Source organism: Odocoileus virginianus, chromosome 34, assembly GCF_023699985.2.
Source record: "Odocoileus virginianus isolate 20LAN1187 ecotype Illinois chromosome 34, Ovbor_1.2, whole genome shotgun sequence".
Taxonomy (NCBI): Eukaryota; Metazoa; Chordata; class Mammalia; order Artiodactyla; family Cervidae; genus Odocoileus; species Odocoileus virginianus.
The window spans coordinates 14,799,409-14,812,766 of NC_069707.1; the positions used below are offsets into that span (position 1 = coordinate 14,799,409).

Consider the following 13,358-nt stretch of genomic DNA (forward strand, 5'->3'; position numbering starts at 1 on the left):
ATTACTTGGATCATAGGGTATGAGAACATTTGTGACACTCTCGATACAAGTTGCCAAAATGACCTCTAGAAAGATTATAAGGTGACTTTTTCAGAAGAGAGAAAGTACTTTTCAAGATTTAGAAGATGCTTTTTCTTTTTTCCTTAGGGGGCAGTCAAAACTTCACAGAGGGGAAATCCGGTTAAATTCAGAGCTGGATTTAGATGACGCCATTCTGGAGAAATTTGCTTTCTCAAATGCCCTTTGCCTCTCAGGTAAGTTACTACTACTTATCAGAGAAGGTATCACATAGTGTTCATTTCGTCCAGAAAGTTAAAGAATTTAGTAGACTTTGTCTTGTTTTCATAGAGTACTTCAGCACAGCCTTATAATTCCTTTCTCTTTTTTTTATTCCAAAAGAATATATACATAGTATAGAGTATAAAATACAATATCCATGCTACAGTTATGCATTCCTTATTAACTGTATTGATAAAGCTTACCTGTCCAAGAATGCTTTTATATTATTATTATTGTTGTTGTTATCATCACTCCCTTTGTTCTCTCCGCTTCTGTCTGAGATTGCTGGTCTTAGACTGTCTCTAATCAGGCAGAGAAAGCCCAGCCTCGTGTGATTGGGCATAGGCCTCTTTGTAGAAAAGTACACCCTGGTTTTTCACAATAGTGGGACAGAGGGTCACAGTGGCTCTCAGTTTTTCCGGAAGGATTCATACACCTGTATGAAACTGCGGAAGTTCTCCAAGAAAGGTTCCTGCCACCCGTCTATACCAGGCTGTGCGGGTGGCCTGTGCATACCACCCAGGCGGCTTTGGGGCTTCTGAGCTGTGCCCGCTGCCCAGAGGAGTGGAAGGGAAGGCCAGGAGTCTGGTTCCTGCCCCAGCTCCAGAGCCACCCTTCACTCCAGGGCATAGCTTATCCTCTGGGCTTCTGGGATACAGTATGAGACAATCAGGGACTTTACCCAGTGTAGCTTTCATCTGCCAGCCCAGCTTGGAAACTGACTCACTTTCTTCTAGCTCTTTCTACTTAGTGCCCGCTTTTGTAATATAATAAGTAACTGTCCTAAAATGTCAGTTTCATATTTTTTGGACATCTGCTTCTTAAACATATTGGTAAATGGCAGTGAAGGTGCTGTGCAGTTTTGCATTTTGTAGAAATATGATTGTGATGATAAATGTTCCATTGTTAATCATTTTTCTCTAGTGAAACTTGCTATCTGGGAAGCATCACTGGATAAATTTGTTGAATCTATTCAGTCGATTCCAGAGGTAATTATACCACTTTTATGCTTGTTTTCAAGGATTGAGTTCTATTGGGGAAAAATACAAATTTCACACTATAATGATGAATTTAGAAGTACAAGAAAGTAGTAATGAATGGTAAGAAAGCTACACTGAGTTTAAGCAGGAAAAAAAAAATCCAGTTACATATAAAATGATAAAGTAAGAAACCTTTTAAAACTTAAAATTCAAATTCCGTGTGTTTATTAGTCGCTCAGTCATGTCCCACTTTTTGTCACTCCATGGACTTGTTGCCTACCAGGCTCCTCGATCCGTGGAGTTTTTCAGGCAGGAATACTGGAGTGGGTAGCCATATCCTCCTCCAGAGGATCTTTCCAACCCAGGAATCGAACCCGTGTCTCCTGCATTAGCAGGCAGATTCTTCACCACTGAGCCACCTGGGAAGCCGAAACTCAAATTAGCTTTCTCTAATGGCATAATATTTTTAATGTAACTGAACTGAAAGGAAGTAAAGTGAAATGTTTCCTGTCAAGAAAATTGTGACCCCTTTTCTCGATTAAAGAAAAAGATGTTTTGACAAGTTCTGAGAAAATAGCATGAAAAATGCATCTATAGTTATATCAGAATTTCAAACTACATATGTTAAGAATCATGCCTACTGTAATTAACTTTGTTTTTACTATGGAGGAATAGTTATACTTGGGAAAAGAGCCCCTGTTTTTTCAATAAGAGATTAGGAATGTACATCATAGAACATGCTAGTGAGAAGGGACACGTGTGTATGTATGTATCTATTTCTCCCCCTCCCAAATAGGCTTTAAAAGCTGGGAAGAAAGTGAAACTATCTCATGAAGAAGTTATGCAGAAAATGGGTGAACTCTTTGCCCTAAGGTAAAATTTTCTCTGTAAATGATATACTTTGTATATTTAACAATCAGCAGAAAATATCCCTGTACAGTATAAAGAGCAAGCATTTGTCCCTTAATGGGAATTGCAGCTGTTTTTATTTCATTTGTTATAAGCATGAAGAACTCTGACCCATTAGAAGCAGCTGGGCTGTGTTAGGACTTTACTGGAAGAAATTCTGCCTGTGCAAGAGAGACCACAATTAATCTACAATAAAGCCCCATCAGAGAGCACAGTTGGTGTTTTCTGAAGGCGGACAGACACATTCTAGAATTTGAACAATGGGGATTCTCAGTACAGTTCTGTCACTGCATCATAACTCTAAATAGACCTAATTGCTACAGAAAAGTGATGTATCATCTTTCACTGACTGAGACACCATAAGATACCATAGAAAAGTGAAAATGCCACCAGCTAGCATATGAGACAATGCTTTTTTAATCACAATTTTGCGCTTCCTGAAATAGCTCTTTTAGTCTTATTTAGATGTAGATTTATCACATTTTATGTATTCCCAGGCATACATAAAAAGGAAAACCTGAGGGAAGTAAGTTGTCTAAGGCAATGACAGCTGAGTCACAACTGCCACCTGTAAGACATCATCACTTTTAAAGATGCCTCTGTTTTCAGAGATGTTAAAAATGGGAAGAACGGTGTCTTAAAACTGATGAAATACAATAGTGCATCATTTTAAATTAAGTTAAATTAAAAGGCCTTCAGTGTATTTTATTGTAGTTTTCCCAGGGTTTATGGCGTCAAACATCCTGAATCTTGGTGTTTTTCTCACCAGGCAGCATTCTCGGTGCTTCGGCCCTTCTGCGTGTGGGATGAGTGACTGGGGTTTGTTGTCAGTAGTGTACCTAAGGGTTGTTGTTCCACGTTTTCCTTAGATATTAATACTTGGCCTGGTGAGGAGAAGTGGACCAGCATTCATCACCATGCCTTCCTCATAGCTCAGGGACCCCAACTCAGGGCACCAACAAAAATAAACACCCCTATGTCAGGAGCCTCCTACAGCCCATCTAAAGCCTCGAGCTTGCGAAGAAGTGGGATACAGAGACTTCTCTCTTCTCTGCTCTTATTGATGCGAGCATAATTCCATACAGTGAATTACTATATCAAAACTCAGAAATTAGAACTAAATATGTTTAGGTTTATGAGTAGTTTCTATAGAGCCTTACTGTTCTTACCCTAAGTTTTCTTCTCTTTACAATAAGAGTGCTGATGTGTTATTCAAAGGAATGTGGTGAGTCTATGAAGAGATATAGAAGTAGAAATGTGGCAGGTTACATCAGGTGAGAAATTAAGTCATAAATTACAGATGTGGTATGGTCCCACTTGTAGACAAACAACATAAATATTCCTATGTATATTGATGTGTATACATACTACCAGACATGTAGGTGTGTGTGCACATGTGCGCACACACACACACATGTGTGTGTGTGCAGAGAATCAGATCTGGAAGGACAACAGCAGTGTTGTCAGAGCCTAAAGGAGTTGAGTTGTGGTGTTAGGGTAAAGGGCCTTACCAGTGTTTTATGGATTCTTCTCCGGGGTTTTTCTTTTTTATGGTGGAAAACTATGTGTTACTTCTACAATGTAAATTTTCTTTTAAAAACAAGCTCAGGCTTCACATGTAAAAGGGTAGAAATAGAGGATTTGTTTATCCAGTGTTTGATTAAATACTGGAAGGGTACTGAGGAAACCCATAGTCGTGTGAATACCTATCCACACACACAGATACGTGCGTGTATATTGTAACAAACTTGAATGAAAAAAGAAGCTTCAAAATTTTTCACATTGGGCTTTCTTTTATCTACTTCATGACAGCCAGTGTAAATATTGAATTAATTTGGTTGCAGATTTTGAAATTTTTTTGTTTACATGTTTCTCAGAAATATTAAAAGAATCAGCATTCAAAACTGTTTTTATAAAACACCATATAAGTAAGAAATTAAACGTATTTACAAAACAGAAATAAACTCACAGACATAGAAAACAAACTCGTGGTTACCAGTGAGGATGAGGGGAGATAAATTAGGAGTTTGGGATTAACATATACACACTGCTGTATATAAAATAGGTAAACAACAAGGTCCTACTGTGTAGCATAGGAACTATACTCAATATCTTGTAATAACCTATAATGGAAAAGAGCTGAAAGAGAATATACATAGAGAGAGATATAGATATATGTATCTGTGTGTATAACTGAACCACTTTGCTGCACACTTGGAACTAACACAACATTGTAAATTAACTACACTCCAATCAATCAATAAATATCTTCAAAAAAGAAAGAAAAGAGAGACCATGATTTTTTAATGCAAGATAAAAATGAAAAGTTATCATTTTCCTTTTTTTTAAGACACCGTATAAACTTGAGTTCAGACTTCTTGATCACCCCTGATTTCTACTGGGACAGAGAAAATCTGGAAGAACTTTATGATAAAACTTGTCGGTTCCTCAGCATTACTCGTAGAGTCAAGGTATGTATTTAGCACTTCTACTGAGAAAGACACAATGTCACTTCTAAGTTGTATGACAGTGTGAAGAGAATTTTTTAATTAAGTAAACGTGTTTAACTGCTTTTGGAGAAATGTCTCTTTTGACTTCTAGACAGATCTCTAGATTTCCTGCTCTCGTCGTCCTGCGTACAGACAGTTTTCAGCTTTCACGTCAAAGGATATTCTGAATTTTACTCTAGAGGCTTGATAAGATTGGTGAGAGTCTGGAGGCCTAGTAGTCCAGTAGGAAATTTCTCATCAAGTTTCAAGCAAGAGTTTGTGAGGTCCAGAACTTTACTGACAACAGCGAGAATAAGAATGAAACTTTTAAAAGAATCCTTTAAGACAGATGAAGTGGTTGTCATGGGCAGGGCAGGGAGAGAGAAGAGTAAGGATGACTGGTGCTTTCTGTGGGCAACAGGTAGAAAGATGGCAGATGTAGAAAGGTTGGGAGGAGGAGGGGCCACGTTTGAGACACGTGGAGGGTACAGTAGCAGGAGAACAGTCACAGGAGCGTTGAGAAGCATGGAGGCGAAGTTGAGAGAGGCAGCTGATGGAATGATGGATGTAGGTGGAGGTGGTCATGACGGAGGTAAACCACATGGGGGAGAGAGTAGAAAACACACTGGACGTTGGTATCGTGTGTGCGTGTAGTTCTGTGCCATTTAATCACGTGTAGATCCAGGTAACCACAAGGTCTGGATACGGGTCTGTCCTGTCACCACAAAGATCTTCCTTGTGCTTGTCCCCTTATAGTAACACGACCATCCCTCCCCCACCATCCCTAACCCTGGGCAGTGACTAATCTATTCCCCAGCTGTGTAATTTAGTCATTTTGGGGTTGTTATATAAATAGAACCGTACCGTGTGTCTTTTAAAATGGGCTTTTTTCAATGAGTGTAACACCCTTGAGATCCTTCCAAGTCATTGTCTGTATCAACCCCTGCCTTCCTATGAGCTACCTAGACATTAGGAGGGGATTCCATTTTGATTCATCTGTATCATTTTTTAGTATATCTCTCTGCATAGATATTTGGTGGTTGCTCTAGGTAATCCATTATGCATACCTTTATCACAATCCACTCTTTTCGACATTTCACCAGATTAAATCAAGTAGGGAAACTGTTCGACGTGTATATCCCTCTCCTCTCCACTTTGAGAACTTCATCAAGTTTTAGTTTTTGCTTCGACCATCAGCATAACTCAGAAGACTCAAGAGGAGAAGGAAATTCTCTCATATTTACCCAGATTTTATTCTTTCCTTTGTTCTTTTTTTTTCTTCAATGATGTTCTAAGATTTCTTTTTCTATTGTTTGCTTTCTATTCCAAGAACATTCTTTAGCCATTCTTCCAGGGTAAGTCTGTGAAAGCATAACCTCTTTAGTTTTTCTTCATCTGAGAATATCTAGACTTCTCCTTCATTCCTGAAGCATCATTTTTTCCCTAGATGAAGGATTCCAAGTGACAATTCTTTTCTTTCAACACCTAAAAATTACTGTCCCACTTTATTCTGGCCTTCATGATTTCTGAGGGGAAATCTGCTCTATCTCTGTGACATGAATCTCAGATCTTTAGTTATGCTCCAATGAGTCTTTGAGGCTGTCTTCTCTTTTTTTCCTAATCTTTTCAATAAATGGTGCTAGAACAACTGGATAGCTGTTGTGAAAAAGAAAAAATGAGCCCTAGTCTTGTCTTCACACCATTTCTAAATGAATTAGAGACCTTTAAATATGAAAGGTAAAATTATAAAAGCTCAGTAAGAAAATATAGGGAAAAAGGCCTCATGACCTTGGGAAAGGCAAAGATTTGTTAGGACAAAAACAAATTGTGAACTTTACAGAAAGAATTTGATAAGTTGAACTTCATCAAAACTAAAACTACTGGTCTTTGAAAGACACTCTTTCGAATATGAAAGGGCAGGGACTTCCTTGGTGGTCCAGTGGCTAAGACTCCACGCTGCCCATGCAGGGGGTCTGGGCTGGATCCCTGGTCAGGGAACTCGACTCCACATGCTACAACTAGAGTTTGCATGCTGCAATTGAAAATCCCTCTTGCCTCAATGAAGACCGATAATCCCGCATGCCCCAGCTAAGTCCGGGTGCAGCCAAATAAATAAATACTTTTTTAATTAAAAAATAAAATAATATGAAAAGGCAGATCACAAATATATTGAAAATATTTCCTCCCACAGGCTGGAAGGAAATATTCTCAATATATAGCCTGACAAAAGACTTGTCCAGAATTCTTTCCGCTCAAAAAGACAACTAGGGTTTTTAAATGGGCAAAAAGATTTGAACTGACATCTCACAACACATGTGAATGGTCAAATGATTGTGAGAAGATGCTCAATGTTATTGTCTGTCAGGGAAGTGCAAATTAAATGTACAGTGCATTGTCACTACACACACATTAGAATGACTAAAATTAAAAGGACTGATGATCCCATGTATCAGGAGGGATGTGGAGCAAGTGGAAGTTTCATGTGTGACTTGTGAGAATATACTTTGTCACAACCACTTTCCAAAACAGTCCAGCATTTCCTCAGAAATTTAATTGTTGTGTTACTGTATGATCCAACGATTTGCTCCTGAGTATTTATTCATGAGAAATGAAAATATATGTGCTCACATTGATTTGTACCTGCATCTTCATAGCAGCTTTAGTCATAATAGCCAAAAGCTGAAAACAATCAAATGGCCACTAATAGGTGGATAGGAATGGATAATAGGAATGGGTAAAGGAACTGCAGGATAGCCATACAGTGAAATACCACTCAGCAGTGAAAAAACATCCATGCAACAGCATGGATGACTATCAGGATCATTATGCTGAGTGAGAAAAATCTAGACACAACAGAATACATGCTACTATATTTATAGGAAATTCTAGAAAGGCTAACCTGTAGTTACAGAAAATAGATCAGTGGTTCCTGGAGCTGTAGATTTCAAAGGAGCACAGGGGCTTGGGGTGATGGAAATGTCGTTTCAATACTTCCATGGTTGTATATCTGTCCGAAGTCTTCAAAATGTATACACTTAGAATGGAGACAAGGGCACTTTATTGTATGTAAATTATGCCTCAAGGAAAATTTGGAAATAAAGCCTCTTGTGAGAATTCTTTAATGCCATTAAACAAAAGCATCAACCTTGCTCAGAAGCCATACTTACTGGGGACAAATTTGAAAGTGCTCAAGAGTTACTGCTCTTGGATGTCTCCCCTTTTTCTCTTGGAATGAAGATGTTTGGTGGAACACTGACTGTTGGGATGAAGTGTACAGATTATTGCCATCAAGCAAATGTAGACTTTTTTTGATAACCAGCCTGTAGTGCTGAGTTGGGTCAGTAACAGTTGCTGAGCAATAACTAAGATAAACCGGCTTTATCCTGAAGAATAAAAATAAAAGAGTAAAAAATAAATACAAATAAAAGTGTGCTTAAATTTGGCACCACCCGCCTCTCTGCTTCTGCAGTACTTTGTTCGCATTCCTTGGGGGCTCCCCTGGTGGCTTAGGCGGTAAAGAATCTGCCTGCAATGAGGGAGACCCAGGTTTGATCCCTGGGTCGGGAAGATCCCCTGGAGAAGGGAATGGCAACCCACTCCAGTGTTCTTGCCTGGAGAATCCCATGGACAGAGGAGCCTGGAGGGCTACAGTCGTTGGGGTTGCAGAGTCGGACACAACTGAGCGACTAACACTTTCTTAGGGGCAGCAGTTCACGCACCACGTCGTACTGATCTCGTGATGTGTGCAGGTTTGGTTGCTGGTAAGAACCCCTTCCCACCTTCCCAGTGTAGTTTCTCGAGGCAAGGAGAGAGCACAGTCTAGTGTGTCTGCCTCTTCTTACAAGGATGTTAATTTAAACTCCATCTAAAGATAATCACAAAGACCTCATCTCTGGATGCCATCACACTGGAGGTTAAGGCTTCAGCATGAATTTGAGGGGACAAACCATTCCACTCATACTACCAGCAGTCCCCGGAAGCCCACTTTAATTTTTCTTTAGAAGCTAAAGGATTTCCATAGAGGTCCAGTGGTTAAGACTGAGCTTCCTCTGCAGGGGGCACAGGTTTGATTCCTGGCCGGGGAGCTAAGATCCTACATGTTGCAGGGCAAGTAAGCCCACGCGATACAGCACCTGAGCCCGTGTTCTGCCAACAAGAGAAGGCTGTTCGCATGCTGAAACTGAAGCACGTCTGAGCGCTGCCACAAAGACCTAGTGCAGTCAAAATGAAAAGAGTTCATGCTACTTTTTAAAAAATCGTAGTTTGAGAAATGCTAAATTTAAGACGCAAGAAGGAAACCAATAAGATGGTGTTTTATAGACAGAAATTCAGGCAGAGCAGTTTAAAAGGGAAGCATTGTGTTTACAAATAGGTTTTGAAATGTTTGCCAAAATTTTGGTGATATCTTTAATAGAGATGTTTGTCTCCAGCATCCACAGAAATAAATAACAGTAAAGCAAGAAATTTGGGCAGAGGAGAAATTGGGATTAACCAGTTATATTTGGGACTTATCAAAAAAGTTTTTCTTAAATCAGTCTTTCTTAAAATGTGGGATACACACACTTGTATAAGGGATGAACTTAGGTAACACGTGGACCCTGAAATAACATGGAAGCATGGAAGCAAGTAACACTTCTGTTCCGTGTTCAAGAGAAGCTCTATTTTGGCTTTCACGGCTCTTGACTGGCCCTATGATGTGTAAACTCACACCTTCCCAGGGATCAGGCTCAGCTTTGTGTAGCCAACACCATTTCACATCACGCAGATTTTCCGTTTTTTGGCAATGATAGTCTTTTGAAATAAACAGAATTTCTAAGTCTTTGACTTGAATGCAGTTGGCTCATGTGTATCACAGAAGCAGTGGTGGTGGGGTGGAAACAACCCAAGTCCAGGAGACATCCCCACAGACCATCTGGGCACGATTGTGCAGAGTGTGATTGTGCAGAGTGCAGAGCTAGAAGCCAGGACGGACAAGATCAGGACTCTGGGAAATGTCGTCCACATTTAAGGGGAGGTCCAAGAAGTCTCAGAAAAGAAGGATGTCGGAGGCAGAATTTGGTCCCTAGACGAGAAAAGCCAGAAGGAAGCGTGTGTTTCCAGGTGTTGTCAAACACTTGATTTAATTGAGGTCTTGTAATCTAACCAAGAAAGGGTGTTAAAGTTACTGACGAGACATCTGGAAGTTTCAGGGGAGTTGAGGTAATATCTACAACTTCTAAGGGCTAAATTGGGTGCTGAGGAAGTGGAGAAAGAAGATGTCTTTAGTCAGAGTTGAAGGAAAATAGAAGAGGGTTGGGTCAGCATTTTGAAAAGAGAAGCAAGCTTAAGGCTGAGCATATTTATAGACCAAAATCAGACAGTCAGTAGCAATAGGAAGAGGAAGAAGGGGGCACTGTTCTAAACATGTATACAACTTGGTAACTGCGGGGTGCCCACGGAGTCTGGAAATACGGGCAGACACGTGTTACCAGCGTGGTTCCAGGTGTTCGCTGTCACAGTGCTGCCTCGTCCTCCTCCCTGTGACCCCATGGGCTGTAGCTCACCAGGCTCCGCTTTCCATGGAATTTTCCAGGCGAGAACACTGGAGTGGGTTGCCATTTCCTTCTCTGGGGTTCACGCTCACAGTTTAATGTTCTGTGCAAAATCGTGGTAAATACGGTGCAGTGGCACATTTCAGTCAACCCAGACGTGCATCTGTGGTTTGTCTCAAATTTCCACTGACCATACCTGCACTCTCAGCATACATACCTCAGAAATTATCGAGGGGAATCCAAAATCTATTGTTAAAAATTTGTCTTCCAGACTCTGTAATTTCCAGAGGAAAAGCGAGATACAGAGAGATTAAGGAAGTATACCTTGTCAGTGGTCAGACTGACAAGTCTTAATACAGTAAGTATTAAGTAAGCATTACTTGCTTAATACAGTAAGTAATAAAGTAAGTCTTTAATACAAGATTCTGTTTTCTACGAACCCCCCTCAACCAGCTAGGGACACCAGAAGGCAGAACCTAGAGCCTCTGCACTTAAGCGTTAAGAGCAGTGCCATCTAGCGGTGATGTGTAGCAGGTCAAGTTTTGTGTTCGGGAATTTTTGACAGTGGGACTTTAGAACAGTTTTAGTATTGTAGAGGGTAATCATTGTTTTTGCCATCTTAAGGCCATAGTAAAAGAATCGTATTTCAAGTTTGCTTTTATTAACTGCTTAAAATTTACCAAGTGCAGTGATGAAAAACTAGGGCTCAAAAACTTTTAGATTTTCCATCAAAATACTACGAATATATGAGCTTTGGTATGCCAAGTATTTTTTGCAGTCTGTAAATTACAAAATGTCCCAGTGGATTCACAGAAAGGAGACAGGCAGCACTGGCAGGTTGCCTTTGGAGAGAGAGCTGAGGAGCAGGAATTGAAGGGACGATTTCTCACCACATACCTGTTTGAAACTCGGAAATGTGAAGCAGGCAACTGTTCATTGAGTTCATTTAAACACCCAGGGCACTTTCTGAGATGTTTCCTGCTGCAGGTCATGAATGAAAAGCTTCAGCACTGCATGGAGCTGACAGATCTGATGCGAAATCACCTGAATGAGAAGAGGGCACTCCGCCTGGAATGGATGATTGTCATCCTTATTACCATAGAGGTAAATTACAACTTTTATGACGGTAACTTGACAGAAGATAATAGCAGGAAAGAACATGACTTTGTCCTAAATACTTAAGTCTGTTTGCAAGCGAGGCAAGTTACAAGTGACTGTGGTAGTATTTTGAAAATGCATTAAAGTATGATTTTTGGAAAAGTTCCCCATTTTATCTGGCCATGCTGCGTGGCTTGTGGGATCTTAGTTCCCTGACCAGGGACTGAAAATGGGCCACGGCAGTGAAAGTGCCAAATTGTAACCACTGGATTGCCAGGAAATTCCCTCATTCTAAGAGATGGCATTTAGAGAGTTCTGGTAAATGTGTAATGTACAGCCCAGCAGCAAGCGCTTGTGCCTCAGATGTGCAGCTTGCCCAGTGGGATAGACAGAAGTTCTTTCTTCAGGAGCATTTTTCATTAATCACAATCTGAAAAGTCATCTTAAGTTTGTACCAGTGATTTGTCATAATACTTCTTTTTATTTGTAAGGTACTGTTTGAACTGGGACGAGTATTTTTTCTGATTAAGTGATGACCAAAGGAAAAATATTGTTGCAAGAGATACTTGAGTTCTACAATCAAACATTAAGTGTTCATCTGCTATCTTTTAATAGGTATTTTTTCTTAAATCAAGGCATTGTTACAATGATCTTTTTCAGTTTCTAATATTGCTGCTTGAATAAAAACTATGAAGAACCCAGCATCTGGGTCTGTAACACTGGTAATTTGAAAGGATAATGTTCATTTTATATTTTAAAGAACTTTGGATAATCTTCATATCTGGCAAATTTGGGCATTGCTCCTAACCTACCCCCAGGGAGTCCCAATCTTGGCCCTAAGAAAACAACAAAAACTCCAGTTCTGAAATATGGGAGATAGGCTTTAATGGCAGAAATTAACTTTGCATCCTGTTTTTATGTGGCAAATGAGTCTGCTCACTGGCACTTTCATTAATCCATACTTTCCATCCTTTCACTACCAGTTAAGTCAAAATATCCTTCCCACAGAGGAACTTTTTCTCACACACTTCAGGGAGATTTAAAATACCAGGTACAAAAATTTTAATATTTATATGCTCTCTTGAATTGATACTTTTTTATCTTCAGCTTATTTTTATGCATATTCCCCCCTGCCCTACTACCCTCTCCACCACATGAATTTAATGTTTTTTTTTTTTTCATGTTACATACATATCCAGAGTATTAATGTTCTAACTTGGGACACTGTCACTTTACAGCTTAACTGCTACACAGTATGTAGGGAATACACATGTATCTGTACCCTCACTGATGAGTAATGTGTATTTGCTGGAATAGTGTGGAGTTGCCCATCCTGGTGTGTCTCAGCGTGCTGCAGGTATCAGTCTTGAGTACCACCAGGTGCCTATGCCAGGAGTACCCAAGGACTTTCCAAGCAACATGTGGGCATAGTTAGTTCAAGAACTGCTTTCCAGATCAAGTTCCACACATAAGTACTTTCATAAAAATGTTGCGCCTTTGCTCACACCTTTAAGCAGAGTATCGAGCCTGTTCTCCATTTTCCCATCTCACACATGTACAGAATGCATCTCACCCATCTTCATTTTAATTTGATCCACTATATTTTAAAACCTTTAAGTATATTTAACCTGCATTTAAGGACTTCCCTGGTGGCTCAGCAGTAAAGAATCCACCTGCAATGCAGGAGACATGGGTTCGAACCTGGGTCAGGAAAGATCCCCTAAATAAGGAGATGGCAACTCATTCGAGTATTCTTGCCTGGGAAATGCCATGGACAGAGGAGCCTAGTGGGCTACAGTCCCTGGTATTGCAGGAGTCTGGACAGGACTTAGTGATTAAACCATCATCATCAACCTGCATTTAAAAATTCTTTAGAAAGCCAAACAAGGTGTTTTTGAAAAAACATTGACTGGGTTATCTCTATACTCTTTCTTGTTTCAATCGAAATGCAGAATACTAAAATGGTTTGTTTCAAATGTTAAGTCTTAATAAAGAGATTCATTTCCATTTCAGTGTAACCACAGAGACAGACAGACACTGGGAGGAAAAGAGAGAATGTAGAAACTGTTTAT

The 13,358-nt window shown here is 39.9% G+C and overlaps 1 protein-coding gene across 9 annotated transcripts in view; it reads left to right on the top strand.

The window, feature by feature from the left end:
- The window catches only part of RMND1 (required for meiotic nuclear division 1 homolog), a 32,374-nt gene extending 20,384 nt beyond the window's left edge, over positions 1-11,990 (top strand). For all 9 annotated transcript variants that reach the window (XM_070461700.1, XM_070461701.1, XM_020899324.2 and 6 more), the window contains 6 exons: positions 148-254; positions 1,204-1,268; positions 2,056-2,132; positions 4,519-4,639; positions 11,176-11,292; positions 11,778-11,990. In XM_070461700.1, coding sequence (XP_070317801.1) covers positions 148-254; positions 1,204-1,268; positions 2,056-2,132; positions 4,519-4,639; positions 11,176-11,292; positions 11,778-11,819 — 529 coding nt within the window. In that variant the 3' untranslated portion in view covers positions 11,820-11,990. The remainder of the gene's footprint in view (positions 1-147; positions 255-1,203; positions 1,269-2,055; positions 2,133-4,518; positions 4,640-11,175; positions 11,293-11,777) is intronic.
- Positions 11,991-13,358: the final 1,368 nt, after the last annotated feature.